Here is a 25,861-nt window from a genome sequence, read left to right as displayed (position 1 = left end):
CCTCCCTTTCTACCTATTCTTGCCATAAATATTTGGAGAGGGACTCGACTTCAAAACATTTTGCTTAAGGGGTTTTTCAAAGCAAAATTGAAGATCTCTGACTTTTGATGACTGAGCTCTTTCATTACATGGCCCATCATGCATGTAAGGAAGACCATCCTGCTGAGCACGCTTGTCATCTCACCTTCCCTCCTGAGGAACTGCTCATGATCTGGCATCACCAATAATGTGGTGTACCAGGTTCCTAAGGACACGGAGGTACCTGGGTAAAATGTTATAATCAGATAGCCTTGTGGAATACATCAAAGAAATATGAGGGCAACATTACTGTAAGTAATTGTCATTCAAATGGTAAAATAAAATGGAGCACACAATGTGGTGGAAATGTGGGAACAAACTTGTACCCCAAAATTTGGACACCACAAAACTTAGACCCCCAAAATGTTTTCTGATTTGGTTCTCCCACATTTTAAGTTGCATGTTAAGCATCCCCTAAACATTAAATTGCAGGAAAAAACATACTGGAAAAAAGTGGGCTAGTATTCAAAATGGAAGACAGCAGAAGGGATCTTGACATGTGCGCCAAGTCATGGGACCAATTGAAAAATTATCAAAAGGGGGGCGTGGCTTAGACAGCGGTGAGAATGGCCGCCTAATCTGTCTCCGCTGCGCACAGGGACAGAATCAGATCCTGTTGCAGTGCGACCCAGAGCCCGAGCGTCAATCAGATCGATGTCATCTCCAACCGCTTGATTTGGTGCGCGGGGAAATTTGACTTGCTACTCCATTACAGACATTGAAAGGAGTTTTATTGCCGATCGAGCTGACAGTCCGGGGACCCGACAACCAGCCGCCATCTTGCGATCGCGATCTCCGCTCCTGACTCGGAGGTGCTCCGAAGCCTGCAAACCCCAGATAAGTGTGGTTTCTACACCGGAGGCGAGCGCTTGATTTACCCTCACTCAGGGCGGCACACGGATGATCCCAATGATTTGCCACGGCAACGGGAGGCAAAATAACCTGACGCGCGCCACTATTGCCTGACTTCAAAATGGCGTCCTGATAAGACGCTGCATCGAACGCAGCCTGCCTCCTCGCCATGCTATCCTGCTCGGGGCTTCTCGGGACTGTCTAAACGTCCCCACACTAAATTATGTCTGCCGCTCCTTCTAACATCCCCCAACACACACGTTAAAAGGGGGCTCCCTGACCATCGCCCAGCACGTCGCGCCTGACCTCAAGATGGCGGTTCTACACACATTTTGAGACGGCGATTTTTCTTTTGGCAATTCACCTCAGCGATCAGCCACTACAAAAAACAGCCAGCTTCAGCTTTAGCTTTAGCTTTAACCCATAAATGCTCTTCAGCCTTAATATCGCCAGCAGTAGGTCCAGCAACTGAGCGGAAGGCACACTGAGCCCACGCTATAACAACTGCAGCCAGCCGTCCAGCAACTGAGAGGTACATTGCTCCAGCACCATTTTATCAGTGAACAACCATCATAAAAACGGCCAGCTTTAGCCCATAACTTCTCTTCAGCCTTAATAACGCCCAGCAGTAGATACAGGCGACACCAGTCAACACCGTCCAGCAACTGAGAGAAGGACACACTGAGCCCACACTATAACACTATAACAACTGCAACCAGGGTGTCCTGCAACAAACGCATCGATTCGGAAAGGCACGGAAGGTCTTTGTTGTCACCTGCGACCCGGCCCACAGCCCAGCGTCCCTGTCCCCTGGCACTGAGCAGTGTTTCTAGTGCCCCACTACAAATAGGATCTCATGAATATTGTGGGCCAAGGAAAGCAAAACTGCCAGAGGTACACTCCCAGCCATTTAATACATAAGTCTGACTCCAATTATGCAGTCGGCCGTGGTTCAACCGCTATCGATCCACCTTCCTACTAATTAGACACCACGTAATTACCGAAAATGGCGGACAGGGACTCCAAAAACACTAAGAAGGTACGACCAGAAACTTCCGTCTCAGACTCACCTATCAAAAACAGGGGTGATGTTGCTAGCACACTAGACATGATTTTGAGGAAGCTGGCGGACGTGCATGAGCTAGCCAAATCGACAAAATGCAACACCGACGCGATGCAACTTGAACTAACCGCGATCAGGGCAGACATGAACTCCTTATCTCTACGCCAGGACGAAGCAGAGCAAAGAATTAGCGACCTTGAAGACAAGTCAACGAACGGCGCTAAAATTACACAGCATCTCCAAACAACCACTAACGATCTCAGACGCCAAACCTCAGAATTGGAAGATCGGAACAGAAGAGGAAATGTGCGAATCTTCGGGGTCCCAGAAAATGCAGAAAAGGACGCTGACTCCTGCATATGCTTTCTGGAAGCGTGGATTCCTTCTGTTACGGGGATACAGTTCCAGCATGGATTGGAGCTGGACAGAGCCCACAGAGTGCCGACCTTCCCACACCGCACATTGAGAGGCCCTCGACCTCTCATATGCAAACCACTGAGGTTCCAGCACGCGGAAGCCATCCTAAGGTATGCTAGAACAAACCACAACATCAGCTGGGAAGGTAACAGAATCACATTTACCCAGGATTACTCAAGGGAAACAGTGGAAATACGGAAAGGTTTCCTTTCCCTCCGAGAGAAATTACGGGCGAAAGATATTCAGTTCTCTTTTGTAGGCCCGGCGAAATTCAAGATCTCAGACCATGGTCGCTCCCATCTATTCACCAATCCCCATGACTTAGCATGTTACCTAAGCGTTAAACCTCAACAAGAAATGGACATGTCTGGAGGTCAATCCAATAAAAGAAAAACAGATGCCCAAGAAAAAGGCAGTTAGGACTATCTCTAGCCCTCGTCTTCAATGATCTCATTGACAGGTATGTCCAAATGTTGAACTATGGAAGGTGTATACAAGCGGCCTGCCACCCCAGCTTTAACGGCCTTTAACGGCATGTCCTAGACTTTCATTGTCTTCCATAGACGAAACTTAACTTCACTGATCGAACTCTGTAATCTGTGAATATGGTCTTCTCTACATGCAGTGCGTAACTGAGTTGCGCCCCACATTAGCTATCATTAACTATCACTAGCTAGAAGTGTCTAGAGTTCTTATGACCATCAGTTACTACAGATAGCCTGTTGATAATCTGCTATGGGACTAAACAAGCGACATACAATATATTGTCTACATACTGTCATATAGATACAGTTCTGTCTATACGCTGTGATATGAAAGATGAATTCAAAGGGTCTGCTACTCCAGCCTTATGACCAGTCCTAGCCTCTCAGTGTCTTTCACAGTCTGAACTTTGCCTCAGTGATCGAAATCTGTAATTTGGGTTGAGACATCCCTGTGTCAAGTCCTCACCTCATTTAGCCTGTCTTTCTCCTAGTTACAAGATGTAAGTCTACTGATCTGCTCCGTGTATGGGAGGGCTCCAGCACTACATTGCACTACTTACAGTGCTCAACTGCCTTGTGCCTCTTAATACTATGGCTACCTATAAGTCGATGAGAGTTTTATTGTACGTTAACTATCACCGATAACCTGTTGTGAGTTGATTGCAATGCGAGGTTGATCTACCAGGTAGTTGCTTTACTTACCTTTAAGCAAGGGACACACGCTCTATTGTTTACACATAGACTTACGTTACAAGGTTTGCGCACAAAAGACTATACCTTCCACAAGTCCCCTGAATGCTTAACTGTACCTATTCATAACCGAAACGGCTAGCAATAATTCTATCTATCGTATGCAAAAAAAAGAGGGGCTCTCTAAGTAAGAAGTTCTTTGTTTACTTATATATTTTTCTTCAAATAAGGCGTTACGTCAGACATCCTTCGGAGTGCCCGAAGTGCTAAGTTAAATGGTTAAAGGATATAAGTTGAATGTACTTAAGTTGCTTTATCTCTTAATGTTATCAGAACTTTACCAAGATGTTTGAACGCAAAAACTTTACATAATGTTACCGCACAATGGGTCATCTATCATCTTTAGTACATATGTCCCTGTGCGGACGCCGACAGCACTGCTGTCGCAGCTCTTCAGTTCGAGTTTCGGGGAGGGGGTAGGGGGGAGGGGAGGGAGGGGTGGGAGGGAAGAGGGATGTAAGGAGGGGCTGACTCAGTTGGGGGGCTGTAGGGTTGTAAAAACGGTTGCTTCAGGTGTATCTCTGCTATGTACTACTCTTTATCTACTCTTTACTCTTCTTTCTTTCCTTTCTTTCTCTACTCGCACTTTTACTGCTTCCTCTGACTTACTAATTACTCTGTACCACCGCGATGTGTGCCACGCACCCCAAGGCCTTACTAGGCTGGCAGCGCTATCTATTGGAGTTTCCATAGAACACGGACTACCTAGGTGTGCGGAAATCCACGTTACAGCAAGACCATATCCACACAAAATCTCGTGGCGGCCCATCACCACACTAATCCGAACATATATCCATGGCCTCAGATAAGAAATTAGCAGCCTCTCTACATATTGTTTCGCTAAAGGTTAAGGGGCTTAATCACCCGGTAAAGCGCAAAAAAATCTTAAATTACTTAGCCAAAACTAAAGGGGAAATAATTCTCATGCAGGAAACCAAATTATCCCAGATTGATGCTGATAATCTTAAACAAAACTGGATCTCACTGACACTTTGCTCCCCCGCAACTCAAAAGAAAAGAGGGGTGATCACCCTGGTTGCTAAAAAGGCAAACTTAGCCCTGATATCACACTTGGTAGACTCCGAGGGTAGACTGAGTATTGCACACCTTCAAAGAGACGAGGACCATATCTATGTGGCAAATATATACGGCCCTAATACAGACCTGCCCGAATTCTGGGAATATGTGTCGAAAGAACTTGAAAATATTCCACAAGATGAACTACTAGTGGTCGGGGGAGATCTTAACCTACCATTAGATCCCTTGTTAGACAGGCAATCCAAAAGTACATACCACCTCCCACGCACCCACGAGGCATTGAAACGAATGTGTGCCAAATTCCACCTACATGATTCTTGGCGGCTCCAACACCCAGATGGCCGTGACTATACTTTCTACTCCCCTCCCCACAATTCTTATTCAAGAATTGATTACCGTTTGATATCCGACTCTCATACACACCTCATCGACAAAACTGATATAGCCCCCATATTGGTGTCGGACCATGCAGGTATCCATATGAAATTGGCAGGCTCCCACTCTCTTATCCCCCCCTGACGATGGAGATTCAACGATGAGATACTATCAGTGCCAGAAAACAAGTTAAGCATAGAACAATGCATACAAGAATATTTCCAGATAAACTCACAACCAGAAACAGACCCCGCCTTAGTATGGGACGCGTTTAAGGCCACATTAAGAGGTAAGCTAATAGGTATCAGGGCTCGTATTAATAAAGAATTAAATTCCGAACTGGACTCTCTAGAGAAAACAATCAAGCAACTAGAGTTGCAACACTCCCGTGATCTGAACAATAAAGTTACCATCGACCAATTGACGAACCTGAAATATAAATACAACGCCATCCTTAGTAAAAGAACAGGAGTATGGATTAACAAATTCAAGGCTTTAAAACTTTGTGAGGGTAACAAAGCAGGGAAACTCCTTGCTTCCTATCTTAAACACAAAAGGAAACAATTCCATATAACATCGATTAGAGACCAATCCAATAACACCAAAACCAAACAGAAAGACATTCTCCACACATTTCAGTCGTTTTATGAGGAGCTCTATATAAATAATAACCAATTCAACATGGAAGAATGTAACAACTATCTAAACTTAATTCGACTCCCACAGTTATCCGAACCTGACAAAACCAGACTAGGGGCCCCACTGACTATAGCAGAAATCTCTTACGCAATGAAAACATTAAAGAACAATAAAGCTCTGGGGCCTGACGGCTTCACGGCCAATTTTTATAAAACTTTTGAAGGACAACTTAACCCAAGACTCCTTAAACTGTTCCATTCATTTTCACTGTCAAACAGAATCACCCCCACGATGAGTGAAGCGACAATAATAGTGATCCCCAAAGAAGGGAAAGCCCCTACTCCCTAAGAACTATAGGCCGATATCCCTCGTAAATTTGGACTGCAAGATTTACGCGAAGGCTCTATGCAGACTAAACAAAGTTTTACCCGCCCTAATAAATAACTCACAGGTGGGGTTCCTGAAACATCGCCTTTCTAACGACAATACGAGACTCCTATGCCATGTACTGGAGAAGTCAAAATCTCAAATGTCCCCGTTGTAGCAATCACCCTGGACGCGGAGAAGGCGTTTGATAGAGTGTTGTGGCTCTTCCTCTGCCAATGCATGCACATATTCAACATGGGTGAGACTTTTATTAATATGGTCATGTCATTGTACGCCTCCCCTTCGGCTAGAATTGCCATCAACAGCTCGCTATCAGAACCATTCCTTCTCGAACAAGGAACTAGACAGGGTTGCCTATTATCGCCCTCTCTATTCCTTCTGGCAATGGAACCTCTCCTCCGCGACATACAGCAGAACGCAGATGTCAGGGGCATCAACTTCGGGGATAAAACTGTAAAACTTGCTGCTTACGCAGACGATATTCTGATAGTCACTGAAAATCCTGATACCTCTATAGCCGCACTGATGAACTCTATAGAATCATACTCTAAACATTCAGGCTACAAACTGAATATGGATAAATCTGAAGTTAAACCCCTCAACATATTCACTAACAAAGAATCTTTAGGCTCATCAGGTCTAGTCTGACAAAACAACTACATCAAATACCTGGGTATAGAATTTGGAAGCTCCATCATAGAGACCCTACTACATAATGAGAAACTCACTCTCGAAAAAATAAAAACTCAACTACACCGATGGTCACCCCGCTTCATCACCTGGTGGGGTAGGCTGGAGACCATCGAGATGATGATTACACCGCTAGTAAACTACCTAATTACCATGCTCCCCTTAATGCTGTCCCAAGAATTTCATAATAAATTAGATAAAACTATTAACAATTTCATCTGGAAAGGGAAAAAAACACGTATCAGCCTGCAAAAACTGAAACTTGATAAATCCATTGGCGGAGTCAACCTCCCTGACTTTAAAAGATACCAAATTGCCTTTTTAGCGAAACAAGGATCCTATTGGCTGTCCCCCCCGATGGACTACTCGTCGGAGTGGTTAGATGTCGAAAAAGCGCTTCTGGAAGGCATGCCTCCCATCTCGATCCTTTCAATGAAAGCGAATCAGATCCCATGTTCTAAACCCATATTTACCAACACCAAAATAGCCCTACTTAAAGTAGATAAACTGTTAGACTCAACGATAAGAAAATATAGGTGGGAAGCGATCTGGAAAAACTCCTCAATCACCTACAAAGGTAAGCCACTATTCAACCCAACCTGGATCAAGAAGGGAATCTTTTTCCCCCACCAACTCTATGACAATATCTACCCACTACCCTTTACGAAAATCCAATCGAACTTTGGGATTGATAGTTCTGACTTCTACATATTCCTCAACGTTAAAACTGCCATTACAAAAGCGGGATTGACATCCAAACACCCAGCTCTTCCTTCACTCCTCTCCTCCCTAAATAAAATAGGCCACCAGGTCTCGAGGTTATACAAATTATTGAGCCCGCAATCATCAACATTAAATACCAAAACAACGCAGTTCTGGTCGTCAGTCGCCTCCTTCTCCATCTCAGAGCTGGAGTGGTCCACGGCGTGGAGATCTTGCACAAGCCATAAAATAAGCCCTACGTTATCACAAGCCAAGTTCTGGCTCATGCATAAAGTCTTCTGGACGCCGGCTCGCCTATATGCACATAAACTCAGCCCTGACGCATTCTGCTGGAACTGTAAGCGTGCAGAAGGAGATTTAGAACACCTCATACTCCAATGCGACTGTGTCTCACTGTTTTGGGATAGGGTACTTGACTTCGTACACAAAGTATTTAATATCTCACCTGCCAAAGAACTCCCCTATCTTATTTTCGGCTTTACTAAAGAGACCCAACTCCCAGAAATAGACAGGGCACTCCTTGACCTCCTCCTCACTGCAGCTGTGAAAGTCGTTCTAAACAATTGGAAAAATTCAAAAAGGCAAGCTATGCCTGCTGGCTAAACTGGGTGATTAACCTCCGAGGAGCTGATAATATCACTTTACTAAACACACCGGGACGAACCTCACAAAGGAAACTTTGGAACTCACTAGACATCTACTTCAAAACCCATAAACCTCCATGATTCATCGTGCTCCCCATACCTTCCCACAGCTCCCGGGGGGCCGTACATACTTTCTCACAGCTTAAATAGCCCGTCACTCGTAACCTGGACTGCTAAGCCGCATCGTGGTGGACCATCTAACACCTAAAATCTAACATCTTACATCTAGCTTCTTACCTCTTACATCTCACCTCTAACCTCTATTCTCTATTTCTATTTTCTCCCTTTTACTCTTATCTACTCCATTCCTTTCCTTTCCAACTCCAATTTCCTTGTTTTATAGCCCCTCAAGAACCCAGCCTAGGAAGGCTGCATGGTGGTTTGCCACACTGTCTTCAAGATGGTCCCGAATCACCACCACCATGGGACATAATACATTTTTATGCTGAATGAGGTGTAACTACAATTATTGATTGTATGTACATTGCAATTTCTGATTCGTATGATATATAACCCTGAAACTTCCAATAAAAACTTTTGAAATTGAAAAATTATCAAAAGGATTCTAATCATAATAGTGGGGAAAAAACAATACAGTTCAGCTTGATGTTGCTCTGCAGAGTAAAACTGAACTATTACTGTTCACCTCTAAAAAGTAACCCTCTACCAATCCAAGAATTGCTGAAGTACCTGGATGGCCTAAATTGCTCTCTCACTCAGTCCAATTCTGTAAATTCTTTAGGCATCAACCTGGACAAAAACTTGTCAATGAAGGATCACATCAAAAATGTAGTCAAAGGAGCACTTTACACACTAAAACAACTCAAGAATATCAAACCATTCATTCCCCCAGATAATTTTAAGATGGTAGTACAATCTGTAGTCCTCTCTAAACTGGACTGTGGGAATGACAACTTCACAGTGACACCAAAAACTCACCTCGCCCCACCTAAGAACAGTTCTCAACATGACGGCTCCTAGAAGGTTTTAACCGGTTTGAACACATCACACCAGCCTTCAAGATCCTCAACTGCCGTCCTATCGAAGGAAGATGTATTTGCAAGACAGACTGCTGGCATCACTCACAAAGCCCTTCAGACACTTAACCCAACTATCTAGACAACAAACTTACGAAAGCAGGAAGAACCAGAACTCTGAGAAGCTCCAAGTCAAGTCAAGTCAAGTCAAAACATTTATATAGCGCACTACATACCCAGAGGGTTTCAAGGCGCTTAGGAAGGGGAGGTGGATTATTTGTCAAAAATCCATGTTTTAAGCTGCTTTCTGAAGGCTAGGTGGTTCTGGGTGAGGCGAAGGTAAGCGGGGAGTGAGTTCCATGTTTTGGCAGCCAGGTATGAGAAGGATCTGCCTCCCATGGTGGTCTTGTTGATGCGAGGAACAGTGGCGAAGGCTTGGTTGGAAGAGCGAAGTTGGCGGGAGGGGGTGTAGAAGGACAGTCGAGAGTTGAGGCAATCTGGTCCGATGTCGTAGAGTGATTTGTGTGCGTGGGTAAGCAGTCGGAAAGTGATCCTCTTATTGACGGGTAGCCAGTGGAGGTCTTTAAGGTGACCAGAGATGTGTTCGTTGCGTGGGATGTCTAATATGAGCCTGGCTGAGGCGTTTTGGATTCGTTGTAGTTTCTTCTGGATTTTGGCGGTGGTACCTGCGTAGAGGGTGTTTCCGTAGTCCAGTCGGCTCGTGACTAGAGCATGGATGACTGTTTTCCTTGTTTCGGAGGGGATCCAGCGAAATGTTTTTCTGAGCATGCGAAGAATGTTAAAGCAGGAAGAGGATACGGCGCTGACTTGTCTGTTCATTGAGAGTGAAGAATCCAGGATGACGCCAAGGTTTCGTGCGTGGTCTGTCGGGATGGGTGCATTTCCGAGGGCTTCCGGCCACCAGGAGTCGTCCCATGCAGAGGGGGATTTACCTAAGATGAGGACTTCTGTTTTGTCTGAGTTCAGTTTCAGACGGCTTTGTTTCATCCATTCGGCGACTTCTTTCATTCCTTCGTGTAGGTTAGTTTTAGCGGTGCTGGGGTCCTTGGTGAGAGAAAGGATCAGTTGAGTGTCATCCGCGTACGAGATGATGTTGAGGTTGTGTTGGCGGGCGATGGCTGCGAGGGGGCTCATGTATACGTTGAAGAGGGTGGGACTGAGTGAGGATCCTTGTGGTACGCCGCAGATGATTTCAGAGGCCTCGGACTTGAATGGTGGGAGGCGGACTCTCTGGGTTCTTCCGGTGAGGAACGAGGTGATCCATTCCAGTGCCTTTCCTTGGATTCCGATGTTTCTGAGGCGTTGTAAAAGGGTGCTGTGGCAGACTGTGTCGAAGGCTGCAGAGAGGTCGAGGAGGATGAGGGCGACTGTGTCTCCATTGTCCAGTAGAGTTCGAATGTCGTCTGTTGCTGCGATGAGGGCGGTCTCAGTGCTGTGTTTGGCTCGGAAGCCAGATTGTGAGGGGTCGAGTGATTTGTTGGCTTCGAGGAAGGCGGCGAGCTGGTTGTTGACAGCTTTCTCTATGACTTTGGCCGGGAATGGAAGAAGCGAGATGGGGCGGTAGTTTTTGAGTTCGGTGGGGTCTGCTGTTGGTTTTTTCAGAAGGGCGGTGAGTTCAGCGTGTTTCCAATCTTCTGGGAAGGTAGCGGAGTTGAAGGAGCAGTTGATGACGTCTCGGAGGTGAGGTGCTATGACGGAGTCTGCTTTGTTGAAGATGTGGTGAGGGCATGGGTCCGTGGGGGATCCAGAGTGGATGGAATTCATCAGGCGGATGGTGTCCTCAGTGGAGATTGGGTTCCAGGCGTTCAGGGTGTTCACGGGGGGAAGATGGTCAGCAGCTGGTAGGGTGGGTTGGTTTTCGGGTTGGTTGTCAAAGCTGTTGTGGATGTCTGCAATCTTGTTGTGGAAAAAAGAGGCTAGGGAGTCGCAGAGGGTTTGAGAGGGGGTGATGTCGTTGGAGTTGGCCGAGGGGTTGGAAAATTCCTTGACGATGTTGAAAAGTTCCTTGCTGTTGTGGGCGTTGTTGTCAAGTCGATCCTTGAATGCTGTTTTCTTGGCTTTTCGGATCAGTTGGTGGTGAGTGCGGGTGGCGCTCCAACTCACTTCTTCTCATACCTCTCAAACTTAGGAAATCCACCCAGATTTGCTCTTTTTCTGGAAATCAACCCAGGATATAGAACTCTCTTCTGAATGATCTCCGATGCAACCCCTCCTTCTCCTGCTTCAAAAGGGACCTGAAACTCCTTCCCCTAAGCAAATACTTTAACACACACACTAACGGAAATATGTTCCAATAGCTCACTCTCTCTATGACCAGACCCTTTGCAAGACTCGGTTGTATGATTGTTTCAGCTGTCTAATATGTCATTTAAGCCTTTAACTCATGCTGTTCTACTTGTCTGCATGCTGTAACCACCCTTTCTGTCTAACAATTCCCTTTGTCTCTATTTATGCATGTTCTTGAACCTATGGTCTTGCATTGTATGTAAAGCTTTTAATGTAAAGTGCTCTGATGCCTTTCGGTCCAGCTAGCGCTAAATAAAACCTATAAATAGATAAATAACTATCCAGGGAAGGAAGCAGGAGTGAGCAACAGAAATGGCATCCATCTTGTCTAAAGTGTGTCAAACAAGAAAGCGTGGCATAACTAAAACACATTAAAAACACACTTCTACACATCATGTGAAATGTGTTTAAATTGCAATAATGTTAATTCCATCTATATACGTACAATCATATGTGAAAAAGCATATTAACTGCCATTATTAAGTCATAACATATAAAACAAAAAAAACTATTTAACATAAACAAAAGCAAGTTGAAAACTGTGGGACTTATTTACAAGCCCAATGTGCCGTCGGAACGTCACTTTTCTTGACATTCCGACGGCGCACTGGGCTTACCCATATCTGAGTCCCTAAAAAAGGCACTTTGCTTACGTTTTATGGCCTCTTAGATATGGAGTAAGGCAAAGTAGCACAAACACTCGGCGTCAAAGAGGAGTTCCATGGGTATTGCGGTGGGTATTGCCCAACAACACCCACGGACTTAGACGCTGCCCCAAGTTTATAATATCTCATACAGATGGGGCAGCGCCAAAACCTTGTGCCTCCCTAGAGAAGGAGTAACGAGAAATGCTTTCATTTCTCTGTTTTTTCCTCTGCAAATTGTGAGCCGGCTAAAAGGACATGAATGCAACCTATCTTGTATATACCGTGCATTCCTGCCCTTTTATATTGGCGTAAGGCAGTGTAGCAAAATGACTTGCGACGCTGCCCTACAGTAATTCTTTGTAAATATGCCCCTTACTCCCGACTTCGTGTTAAGACTTTGCAGACCAAATAAAATGAAATGGTGAAATTAAATGTTCCATATTGTTTTTTCTCTGCAGTTCCACCGTAGCTGTTCTCGTTTGCTCGTATGATCCATTTTGTAGAGCACTGCTCGCAAATTCGTTAAACTGCAGTTTCATGTTTATTTGCGGTGTGCCTTGATCATTGTACCTACTATTTTTTTCCCGGCAGTCCCTTCGCGCCAAACGACAACCAGTCACATTTCTCAGCTTTACTAAAAGGTTGTCGAATAGGAGAGCTAGCTGTTCCGGTGAGGGCGTGGACCAGACGAGGCAGACGTTTCAGCCGCAATCCAACCAGAAGGCTCGTTCACAGCACGAGAGCGAGCTCGTAGTTCGCGCATGCGGTCAGCGGACAGCCTCGCGCGCATGCGCCGTGTAGCGGCGGGGTACGCGGTTGGACGTCACGCCGGCGCCGCCGCCGCCTGCTCGCTTCCTGTGATGGGACCTAGTCGGTACCGCAACGGCAAGGCCTATGGGCGACCGCCTGACAAGGAAGAAGAGCTGCTACGCCAGTTCGGGAGGGACGGAGCACCACCCGGCGGGGGCTTTAGCGCGCACCAGCTCTCCATGGTGCTGCTCACTGCCGCCTGCCTCTTCTTCCTGCTGCTGGGCCTCACGTACCTGAGAATGCGAGGTAGCGGAGGACCGCAGGAGGCTGCAGCGGATCAGGACGGTGAGTATCCAGAGGGTGACGGTTGTTCCAAGTCTAAGGAGGCTGGGCTTAGGTGGTATTTGGGGGCGGTAGTAGGGTCTGCCGAGCCATACTGCACGTTAAGTATACTTTCAGCAATGCATGCCTATGTGTGAGCTGCTGTTCCTGGACATTTAGCACATTGCAGCAAACGTCACGTTTCTGTTAAGGTGTTTAATAATGTAAGTCAGTTTCCTTTTGGTCTTGTCCCTTCGCGTTTTTACTTGAGGGTCTACGGTTTCAATGATTTTTTGCTATCGATGCCTTGCCTAGAATTAACGAATTCGACAGACGGGCTATCCTTATTAAGTGTCGATGATCTAAGCAGACTCTGGTCGTTCTGATTGTTTTTTCATGTATAATGCATCTCGATATCTGTGAGCAAGCTCATGATTCCCAGTTTTGTTTTGCTTGAACCCAGATGTTGTTTTAAGTCTCTTAGATGGACAATGCTCTTACCAGCCGCTGACACTATGTTCTCTTCTTGGATAGAAACCTCTCTGAATAGAGTCCTTCCAAAAAAAACCTCTCTTAAATCCTGGGAAAAAACCACCTTACTTTACCCTGGTTCACCAAGGAGGTCCGATCCCCAAAAATACTCTGTAAAAATGCGGAAAGAAACTGGAGGAAGGACTATGACCCTAACAGAAAGAGGGTGTATAAACGTACAATTCTAAATTATAAAAAGACCCTTAAAGCGGCACAAGCAGCCTTCTTTGAGGAAAAGATAAGTACTGCGGCCAACTCATCTAGAGAAACTTACCAAATAGTGAAATCACTTTTAAAAATTCCTGAGCACCCCCATCTTGGGGACCCTTCGGACAACCGCTGTAATGAGCTGGCAACATTTTTCAATCAGAAGATCCAAAACATTGTGAAACGACTCCCCCCTCTCAACCTCACCGATCCATCTGACACGCACCCGCTGCCATCGCAGGTTCGCGTTACAGGGCTGGAGGTGTTTACTCCTCTCACGGAGTACACCCTGTTACCCATCTTTCAGTCAATAAAGAGCCGCTCTCCGCTGGATCCAGCCCCAATGAAGGCCCTAAAATTGGTCGCTCCCACCATTTTTGTACCCATGATGAATGTGATAAATTCTTCCCTGGCGCAGGGTACTGTCCCTCCAAACTGGAAGAAGGCTGTGGTTAAGGCCTTATTGAAGAAACCTAATATTGACCCCCTGGACTTCAATAATTTTAGGCCGATCTCCCTCCTGCCAAGTACCAGCAAGGTGGCAGAAAAATTCATCAATGGTCAGATGTCCAACTATCTTGAATTGAGCGAACTACTGAAACCATCTCAGACAGGCGCCGGGCCAGGGCACGGAAACGGCTATGGTTGCGGTTGTCGAAGAGGCCAGGAAAATAATCGATGCGGGAGGATCAGTGGCAGTGATCCTCCTGGATCTGAGCGCGGCCTTTGACACCGTGAATCATAGTACATTGGTCCAACGGCTCAGGGATGTGGGCATCTCTGGACTTGCACTGTCATGGCTGAGATCCTTTCTACACAGCCGCTCGTCCAGGTGGCGGAGGGCAAGTACACCTCGGAGGTGACCCCAATACACTGTGGAGTCCTGCAGGGCTCGTCATTGAGCCCTACGCTCTTTAACGTATACATGTCCCCCTTGAAAAAATTATAACCCCTTACGGAATTAAACTGCTAACATACGCTGATGATACCCAGCTCGTCGTGTCTCTTAGCCTACAGGATAGCTTTGTCACCGATCTGTATTCTTGTCTGGGAGAGATAACAAGTTGGATGAATAAATCCCACTTAAAACTCAACGGTGACAAAACGGAGATACTGGTCCTAGGTAATCAGTCCCTTTTCCGTCTGGAGACATTGTGGCCCCCTTGCATGGGCCCCCTCTGACTCCAAAGGTAGATATCAAAAGCCAGGGGATCTGGTTGGATCAAGGGCTCACATTTAACACCCAAGCAAGGAAAACGGCCGGAGCCTGCTATGGACTCCTCCGCACCTCCCGTAAAATCCTGCCCCTGCTCCCCGTGCAGTCCAGGAAGCTCCTGATTCAGGGTTTGATTCTGGCCAGATTGGACTATGGAAATGCCCTTTACTTGAGGGTACCCAAGAAAGTGACAGACTGCAGGTGGTACAGAACGCGGCTGCTCGAATCCTCACTGGCACCAACAACCGCTGCTCGGCCAAACCGGCCCTTCGAGCACTCCACTGGCTGCCAATATGCGAAAGAGTGCAGTTCAAAGCTCTCTGCATGACTCACAAAATTCTGCACGGTACAGCTCCTCCCATCCTTAAAGACCTCATTGTCCCTTACACAACTAAGAGAACACTTCGGTCCACGAACACATACCTCACCTTGATACCGAAGATCAAGAGGGCGCGATCCGGAGGCCGTTTGTTCTCGTACAACACCTCCAAATTGTGGAATTCGCTCCCCCTGGACATACGGGCACAACCAAATCTTGCCTCATTCCGCAAAAACTTAAAGACCTGGCTGTTCCCATAAGCCTTCCCCTTCCAATTTCGCTTGTTTCTATCAATTAGCGCTGGGACGCTCACGTGCAGCCATGCGCTCTATAAATCTTTAAATAAATAAAAATTTCGGGGTCTCATTATTTTTGAAACCGTGGTGTTGGGAACCTATGTTGGAAGTGTCTTTGTGTTGTCTATGAATAGTCAGTACGTTTCTGTCATCTTCTCTTTGGGTGCAGCGCTTTGCAATGTAATTTATTTATTTTATTCGACTTATATAGCGCATTATAACCCAGGGGTCTCTAAGTGCTTTGTCAGGTAGCACAGCAAATTTCTAAATAAACCCTGCCAGGAGTTATAGCGCAATCCAGGCCTTCTGAAAAATAACAGTTTTCAACTTCTTCCGGAAGGACATCAAATTGGATTCCTTCCCCAAATCCGCCGACAGATTATTCCAGACTACTGGGAGGGTATTGGAAATGGCGCGGCCACCCACTGTGGCCAATCTGAAGCGTGATTGGGTAAGAAGGGTTGCTTCAGCAGATCTTAACGCCCGTATGTATGGAGTCAAACGGGTCTTGATATATCTTGGCGCCTTTCCATAGAGCGATTTGTGTGCAATGCAGAGCCCTTTAAAGAGCACCCTCTGCCTTACTGGCAGCCAGTGTAGCTCGCGCAAAAGTGGGGACGCATGCGAGTTCCTTGGTTTCTTAAAAATGAGCCTGCGGCATCATTCATCACCACTTGAAGTTTGTCCAGAAGTTTTTGGGGCAGTCCTAAATAAAGCGAATTGCCAGAGTCCAACCTTGATAATATCATTGTGGATACCGCCCGTCTCAAGGTGGAGAATGACAATAATGGCGCAATTTTCCTAAGTTGTCGGAGGAGACCGACACAGGTTCCTACCACCGTGGTGACTTGCTTCCGCATGGATAGTTTATCATCCACATGGATGCCTAGGCTTTTTACCACCGCTGCAGGTTCTGGGGGTGGCCCAAGTTCTCTTGGCCAAAACCCATCGTGCCATGGGTTACCAGCAATGGTGATTGGTAAAACATCCGTCTTGTCAGGGTTGATTTTTAAGGAGTTCAAAGACATGTTATGTTATGTTATGTTATGTGGTTTTTATTAGGCGCACAGATGCTCCAGCTAAGGAGCGTCCTGGCGCCCGACAAGGCAGCTACACAACACAACTAAATAAAAACAGCACAATTGGCTGTATGCTTAAGGATATTTTGCAGCCTTGCTAACGCCCCAGGAGCATCATCCATTTGGATGATGATTTGGGTGTCGTCAGCGTAATTATATACCTGACAATCCATTTGATTGAGGAGTGAAATCAACGGTTGTAGGTATATATTAAATAAAAGGGGCGACCGAGCAGACCCCTGCGGCACTCCACATGAAATTGGTGTTGCAGTGGAGAGCAATTCTCCCAGCTGTACTCTTTGCGCCCTCCCTTGTAGGGAAGAGGCGAACCAGGCAAAAGCTGTGCCCTGAATGCCGAAATCCCTCAACCGCGACAGAAGTTGTTTATGACACACGGTGTCAAACGCTGCGGAGAGGTCTAACACCAGGGCACCAGGTATCTTCCTATCTGCCCTATTCCTGAGCTCATCTAAGATAGACAGCATGACCAGCTCCGTGCTGTGATTCGCACGGAACCCCGATTGATTTGGTTCCAGCAAACCATTCCTTTCCAGATGGTCGGAAAGGTTGGACAAAACATGCTGTTCTAGCACTTTTGCCAGGAAAGGAATCTGGGAGATAGGCCTGAAATTTTTCAGGCATTTCACGTCTGCCCCTGTTTTTTTTAACAAAGGGATCAGTCGTGCTTCCTTAAAGGCTAACGGAACCTTGCCTAATACTAAGGATAAATTCAGGAGAGCCAAAACCTCTTCCTCTATTCCTGGCATAGCCAGTTTGAATACTTCAGGAGGGCAAGGATCGGCCTGAGAGCCAGACTTAACTCGCCCCATAAGCAATGGCAGTCCATCCTTCGCAATCAAGGGTAGAGTGTCCAAAGGACTGTCCACCAGCTTCTTAGCCGGGGTGATCTGTAGGGGGCAGGCATGCATGGGAGTACGAGCAATTTCAGAGATAAGGTCTGTAATTTTGCTGGTGAAAAAGTCCTGAAATCTCTGACAGTCCTCTAGAGTGAACTCCAGCCTCTGTTCTTTTATTAATTGTGTGTGAGGGGTGGGGTGAAAGGTAGACTTGCAAATTATAATGATTAACTGGTGTTTATTATTTACTCCACCGACGCTGTTTCGTGTTTATGATTTCGAGTTTAACTAGGGTCTTTCGCTTTCTGAGCTATTGTAGAAGTGTAGAGAGCAGCTGGTAAAGAGGCAGAGATCTGCTTAAATGATGTTACATGCTCCCTTTCTGTGAATAGGAGATGTCTAGCATGCTTAATGGTGAGAAGGTCCTGCTGGATGAACTATATCGGAGTCCTCAAGTGTGCTAGCTATGTATAGCATCTTTCTTTAGCCATTGACCGCCTGCCTATTTTGGTATTTAGTGGTTGGTGAAGATGAATTAATACCAGATTAACCTATCTATTAGTGTGTTCCTCGGTAAGCCCATGTCTGATATAAGTACTTTTCAAGCCGTTTTGGGTGTATATGTGCCAAGTAGCCTGTACTGAACAAACTGGGATATCTACCTTACAGTAATATTGTTCTTTGCATTACAGTTGTCTGACCTACACAGGTTAGAGTCGAACATGAATGGATCATAGTGTTGACTTCCTGTGAAGTAGTTCACATTCAGATTCTGCAGCTGTCCAATCTACATTGACTATATCTCCTTTAAGAAAATACAGGTGTCTGTATCCAAGCTTTTATCTCCTTGGGTAGAGCGTGTTGTAACAATTATAACTGATCAGGTTGTAGCGTGCTTTGGATTTTGGCCATTCTATGTCCAGCATTCATTGGTGACCAGGACTGTTATTTGATGATGTCATCAAATGACCTATTTGTCAAAGGTCTTTTTTTTCAGAAGGGATGAGTTTTTCAGTTCTACCTGAATTTTGAGTCTTGTCTGTTTAATAGTTTGGCTGGTAGGGAATCCTTCTCTGGCAGTATTTTCATCTTCACCTTGAATAGGTGGTGGGGGTAGTTCCTCAGCTAATAACTTATTAGTTTACTTCCCTAGCCGTCCCTGGAGTGTAGCTGTCCCTGTGATATTTGTACTGATTAGCCTGTTCAATTTAGTGATAGATAGATATGTAAAGGAAATGTTTGCAATACTTTTCTTGCTTTGGAGATGACCTCGTTGGAGATAGTGTCACATAACACTTGTGATTGTGGAATAATGGAAGTGGATCTTTTTGGGTTGCATTTGTTTGCATTTTAATTGATCCAAGGCATCTTTAGGTCTAGCCTAGAGCCAGCGGGCATGCTCTGCTCCGCAAAGCTTATTGTAGATGAGTAGGTGAATAGAAGCTCCACCCACTCTCCGTCCATATTTGCTTGTCATTGTCTGTCCTAAATGCTGGCTTTTGATTTGCCAGTAGGCTTGTTAGTCCCTCCTCTTCATTTGTCACCTCCAATGGCGACTGGCCCATTTTCTTTGGTTGTTACACGGTACTATTATTTAGACTGTGAGCACTATTTTCATGCAGGCACGACATGCTTTGGTGCCTTATCCCACCCGCCCTCCCTCCTGTTGTCCCTGCCTTTTTCACCCACCCCGCTCTCCCGTTGTCCGTGCCTTCAAAATCCCCCTGTCCTCCCTCCCCGTTGTCCGTGCCTTTTCCCTCTGCCCTCCCTCCCATTGTCACAATGTCAATCGTTTGCAGTACAATAGGTCTCGTGTAAATGCGAGACCTATTATTGCATTGCAAATGCTTGTTTTAATTATATTTACAACCTCTAGAAGTCGTGTATGGCCTCTGTATGAACAACACATCCACAAATTAGCTGTATACCTTGGGTCACCTCTCTAAGGTGATGGTTGGGTGAGGTGTGAGTCCAGCATTGGAAAGTTTAGTCTTCAATTGCCTATAGCTATTGTTGTTCTAAGTCTTCTCTGTTTTTTCTCTCCTTGTCTGGGAGCCTGATATTACATTTATTTTTTTTATTCGAAAAGTCTTATATAGTGTGACTGTGACCTTGTCTGGTATCGGAACATTTTACAAGTAAACGAGGCAATAACACACACATCCTCAGCCTTAGTAAATGTACATACAGGATAAGACTACAGAAAGCTCAAGAAGACGAATTCTGATCTATACAAGAAATCTGTTCATAATATTGAAAGAAATGGTGTAGTGTTTGTTCCATATAATGGGGAAGTTTCTTTAGACCTGGTTCACGTTTTGGTCTCTTAAGTTGACAGAAGTTGAATGTCTTCAGACTTGTGATAGATCTCAGTGGTTAAAGGGTCATGTCCCTTAGGTTTCAAAAGTTGTGATTTGAGGGTGGTCTCCATTGTAGTGCCTGCAGGAATGAGTGGGAAGGAGTGGAGAACAGCTTACCAACAAGAATTCACATTTCGGCATTGGAAAGTCTTCCACAATTAAAATCAGTTGCCTTTTTGTGTATAACACATTTCTTATTGCATTTAAACAATACATTGGTATACAGCCGTCAACGTGACTCACTTTGCTAATTTAGTATTTTACACTGGCGATAATGTTAAACATTATCTGACTTTGGATCATGAACCACTAGTCACTGGCAAAGCCTCTTAAAGTTGAATATTCTAGCCAGCCATCAAAAGTGTCTCTTTGTTTAAAGAAAATGAGAACCAAAACTGTATATGTGAACCACTCCCTTATAAAGCATCCTAACCCCACTTTTTGGCTGTTTGAGTTTTCTAGGGCCTCCCTCTATCTTAATCTTCAGTGAAATCAAGCAATTCAAGAGTGCACAGTCTGGGATGTTTATGCCCTTTTCTGGGCAAGAACAGGTGTTTTTAAAATGGGGACCTCTTTCTTTAGGTTTTGCCTGCACAGCACCTGCAAAATCTGTTGTAAAGAAAAAAAATCTTAATAGGTACTTGGAGCCCGTCCATTACTTACCTTTACTTACCATTGGTTGGCTCCCACGTCACTCTTGTGTCCTTGCTTCCTATTGGTTAGCGACCCTGGCTTCCTCCTTGGCTTCAGTCTTCTTGTCATTGCTGTGGACCAAGTATTGCTTCCTGCGTCCAGTGTCCTTCCACTGGCCGCAGGCTCCTTTGGGTACCATTTTTTTTTTACTTTACATTTTCAGCACCCCCCTCCTTTCCCAGCCTCTCCTGTAGTTCTTTAACCCAGCCACTTGTTTCTTTTTTTTTTTTTTCTATGTTGGTTTTTATAGCGCTAACGTGACACAGTGGTATTGGAGCGGTTAACATGCACATCAGTTAGTTACATTACACAAGGGCACATTCATGTTTGGTTTTTAGGTACGGGGATTTTAAGTGATTTGCCCAGAATCACAGGATGGTGAGCTGAGGCTCTAACCCGGTTCCACAGTCAGCAGCTCTGGCCATTCCGCTACACTTTCTCTCCGGAGAAAGGGATTGCTTGCCACCCGAACCCTCACACTGATTTAAACCATATTGCACAGCAGCATGGGCTGCTGTGCAACATGTTTTAAAGTGAATAAAAACAAAGCACTATGAAGCTGTCAACGCTGGCCTCGCCATAGCGCTTTGTTTTTATTTACTTTAAGCCATGTTGCACATTAGCATGTGCTGCTGTGCAACATCTTTATAACAAAATTAACAAAGCCAAATAGCTAAATTTATGACCCAGTATCTAATCCGTGCATATTGCAACCTATCGTTTGCAGTTGAATTGAAGTCTTTCTTGCATTCTTGGAATGATTTTGTCCGCCCTTTGTCAAATATATCATTGCACATCAGGTACGCCCCTTTTATACAGATCACAAATCTGTCTTCCTCCTTTGCCAGGCTGAATACAAAGTTGAGCTGGAGTATAGACATTCGTGTGAGTCTTGTTATGTTTGACATCAGCAGGGGTGTCCTAGTTATATCTGACGTATGCAACTTTCAGTCTCTTCTCTTTGCAAAGCCACGTTATAGCTCCCAGAAGGTGATCCTCTAAGACTCTTTCCATGAAAATGCACCTCTCTTCTATTTCTCACAATGAACGTTTTACTATTATGCAGAGTTGGGTGGCATATTGTATTGTAATTGCATTTATATAGTGCTTACTACCCTTGACGAGGCCTCAAAGCGCTTTTTCGGCGAGTAACACACAATACTCTGGGGCCCATGGAGGATTAGTGTTGAATTAGTATAGTGAAACATGCAAGTACATTTTAAGTGGTTAATAGGTTAGTCAGTTATAGGTTAGTCAGTTATTTGGATTCAGATTCGGAAAGATAGCAGAATGTTGAAGCACGCTACTTCGGAAACCCATAAAGTATTAGTGCTGAATAAATATTGTGAAATATGAAAGTAATTTGACTGGTGGATATTAGTTATTTGGAGTGAGAAGGGCAGCGGAGGGATAAAAGGAAAGAAAGGTTTGCATTCATGTAGCACCTGTTACCCCTGATGGGTGTTGAAGCGCTTTTCTGGCGAGTAGGACGCTACTCTGGAACCCATAAAGGATTAGTGTTGAAGAAATTAGAATAGTGAAGTATGAAGTCATTTGAGTGGTGGATATGTTATTCGGTTATTTGGATGGAGAAGGATAGGTTGCGGGATAGAAGAGGGAAAGAGGTTTGTATTTATATAGCGCTTGCTACCCCTTGATGGGGGTTTTTAGGCGCTTCATTGGCGAGTAGCACGCTACTCTGGAACCCATAAAGGATGGAGATTTCAGAAGGTCTTTGGAAGCCACTTGCCTTGCTGAAGCCATACATAGTTTCTAAGTGACTCTGTCTCTTACTCCCACCATCACAAACTTACGCACCGTTTTCTGAAGGGCTTCAATCCCCGAGATTGCTATCAACTGTGGGAGTGAAGAGATGGAGTGAGCATGGCAAAACCTTCATTTTCACTACACTGGTATTGCTCAGCCACATCACTGTGAATATTGCTCTCAATGGTCTTTGCTCTTACCCACTCTGGGAGATGGTGAGGGGAAGGGGCAACGGAGTTACTCATCACACTGTATAAAATGTATCTCCAGATGTTAACGGATTCACTTCAATTCTTTCATAGTATTTTCTGTTCATGGGCTGAGCTTCTGACCTGGGCCCACATTTTTCTTGACACGCAGGCATGGCTATGCCATCTACTAGAACATTGCCTCGCCCTCTCTTCACCCAGGGAGTTTAGGGGGATGTCCTGAGGGCATTTTCCTTTGACTGCTGTAGATTCACTGTCTGACTGGCACACATTGCTCATTATATCTCACCACAGGTCTCAAAACTCTGCCATCTTGGTGTGTCTCTTCCTAAGTGCTTTTTTGAAAACAACTGTTCTTAATCATGGAGCAGGCTTTGATTAGGAGGCAGCATGATACTCCAGTATCTGAAGATGGTGTGGCTGACCAATAGGGAGTGGGTGGGAATCTAGGAAGGTGAGATTAGTGTGGGTGGATGGTTGGTGTAAGTGTGGTAAGCTGGTTAGTTGAAGGTGTAGGAAGTGTTGTGCAGCATTTGGTATGTGAAAGGGTGTTGTGGATATGGACTTGTTGGTTTCTTATTCAAATCATTATGACTTGTCATATGTAGTCAGCAGGTTTATCATTTGGAAAATTCCAAGTGTTTACTGGTTTTCTGAATTCTAGATGGCTAATGTTCACTATATTTGACAGTAGGTTCCACAACTGAGGATGTCCCAGTCTGTATTTGGGACGTCCCATAATGAATTGCGCTTAAGCTGGGCCAAAATCTCAAGGCTACAGGAAACTACAACCAGCAGTGCCACACCATATGTAGGAAATACTCTTCTGTAGCTTTGCACTTAGGGCACTCTGGTCCCTCGCTGGATATATGGCGTGAAGTTGTTAGAGGAAAGGTAGATCATATGGACAATGTTATACTGTATCTGTTTGAACAGATCACTCACAGATGAACTTCGGACACCCCCATGTACCTTGGTCCAATCTTTTGGGAAGATAGGTTCGTGGTTTAAGTGCTGCCATGAGGCCTCTACGTGGAGTGGCATAACCTAAATACATCAACACATAGTGGACAGTAGAGCTGGGTTATAAGCCTGCAACACCCTGCCATTGATCGCATAGTTGCAAGTATTTGTGTGGTTTCAGGGGCCTCGGGGATTATTGACCACGCTTGGGGTACCATGGCATCGATTTAAGCATATTGAAGGACTAGACCAGGACCCATGTCAAACGTCTCTAGGGCGTCTTGGAGGGTAATGAATCGTCCCTCTGGATATAGATCATATTGCATTTATGCAGCCCCCTTCTTGCCACTTTACAGTTGATCGTAGTCTGGTTATCTGCTCAAAAGGGCGTATTATCCAGATGTCTAAATTAGGGTGCCTGTTTTGGGACCAGCTGCACAGCCCACTCCCAAAGCCTACCCATCAGGCATATGGAACATGGGAAACCATTGGACACTGTCCCACCTGGCATCAAGAGAGGTCCAAGCAGATGCCCACCATATCTACCCCCTGGCAGGGTCCTTTCCTATTGGGGTTCCCCTTCTAGCCAATGTACAGCATGTTGTAGTTGAGCTGCCAGGTAGTATAGTTCCAGACCACGGACCTCCATTTCCCCCCTTTTCCCATTCCCTCCAAAGCCCAACGTAGTCCTATTTTACACCGCTAGCCATTCCGGAGGAGCTGTGCCATTAGTGAATCCATACGTAAAATACACTCTGGCAATTGGTAGAGGGTGTCCTGCATGACATACACACACCTCAGCAGTACCACCGTTTTTATGAGCGCCACTTTTCCCATCAAAGATAGATGCAACTTATTCCAAAAATAGATTGATGGGCGCAAGCCATCCAGTACTCTGTCAGTATTGTGGTCTTAAAACTGTTGCCCACCCTGCGTAATGTGGATACCCTATTATCGGACCTTGTCGACAGTCACGACTCCGACAGCCGTTCTATAGGCAATCCCGCAAGTTGATACATCAATATTAAGAGAGACTTGGACGTATTAAACCGAAGTCCTGAGAATTCCCTGAACCCCCAGTACATTCAGCAGTATCAGGACAGATAAGTCGGGTCACTGTAAATAAACTATGGTTTCACCTGCATAGAGTGACACAACATGGCCAGTGGTCCCCATTCATACTCCCCCGCATCGGAGTTTGTGCCGGAGTATGCAAGCAAATGGATCCATTGCAATAGCAAAAATCGACAGGGATAGTGGGCATCCCTGACCGGTGCACTGCTCTAAGGCTGCCTCTGCCAAGACATATCGTCCTATGCGCACTTTCCTCTGCAGGTTTGCATAGAGCAATTAAATCCAGGTTATACATTGGGTCCCCAGTGCCATACATGTATCCGACAACACTGTTATGGCTATGTGCAGCAGACCGTGGTATACCAGTAGCTCCAGCACTACTGTTACACCCTGATAATCCTAGTTCCTGTCCTTGAATGCTTAACGACTTTTTGCAAGTCGCAGAAAGAGGGGAGGTTTAACCTTTATTCACAGTAAAGGAGAATATGGCGTACCTAACTCCCAACTAGTTTAAGGAAATAAGTTCCAAGTCGCAATCGACGCAGCACTTCTCTCATAATGCCTGCTTAGCGTTCAAAAATATTGCTGCTGCCGTAAGCTTTGGGTCTGCACAACAGCCATTTGCGGGCTGAGATTCTACACTGTTGATATCTGAAGGATAAACCCCTTGATCGGAAAGAACCAGCCTCCGCATCAGTGGCTGTAGTCTCTGAGTGAGGATTTTAGCAAATATTTTGTCCATCACTTTTAATAAGGACAGTGGCTGATAGAAGGAACATGGAGTAGGATCCTGACCTGCCTTTGGGAGTACTGAAATCCCTGATTCAAGACATTTTTCATTCTCTGTAGCTTAGTTCTAGACCTCTTGCCACCGAGGTGGTAGCACATTAGAAAATTCCTTATAAAATTGTATGGGATACCATCATTCCCTAGGGTTTTCTTATTAAGGCTGTATTAACCCCTTAGGTCGTCTACCCACGCTAGTGCAATGTCATCTAAGTATACAGCTATTTCCAGAGTTGGAGAATTCCGCCAGAATGAGTGTTGGGCTTCATAATATGTGCGGATGGCTTTTTCAATGCTCTCTGTAGATGTCATAACCATAACGTCCATGTTTTGTATAACTGCACTCTGCAAATCATCCCTG

At 45.3% G+C, this 25,861-nt stretch overlaps 1 protein-coding gene across 2 annotated transcripts in view; it reads left to right on the top strand.

Annotated features, from left to right (window-relative positions):
• The first annotated feature begins 12,740 nt into the window (after window positions 1-12,740).
• The window catches only part of LEMD3 (LEM domain containing 3), a 212,046-nt gene continuing 198,925 nt past the window's right edge, over window positions 12,741-25,861 (top strand). Inside the window, exon 1 of one of the 2 annotated variants that reach the window (XM_078676332.1) lies at window positions 12,741-13,167. In XM_078676332.1, the coding sequence (XP_078532458.1) occupies window positions 12,834-13,167 (334 nt within the window). In that variant the 5' untranslated portion in view covers window positions 12,741-12,833. The remainder of the gene's footprint in view (window positions 13,168-25,861) is intronic. The other variant, XM_078676325.1, reaches the window with a different exon arrangement.

The sequence above is a fragment of the Lissotriton helveticus genome, chromosome 1_1 (assembly GCF_964261635.1).
Source record: "Lissotriton helveticus chromosome 1_1, aLisHel1.1, whole genome shotgun sequence".
NCBI classification, from domain to species: Eukaryota; Metazoa; Chordata; class Amphibia; order Caudata; family Salamandridae; genus Lissotriton; species Lissotriton helveticus.
The sequence above is the reverse complement of the archived record's forward strand: the minus strand, read 5'-3'. Positions and strand labels throughout refer to the sequence as shown.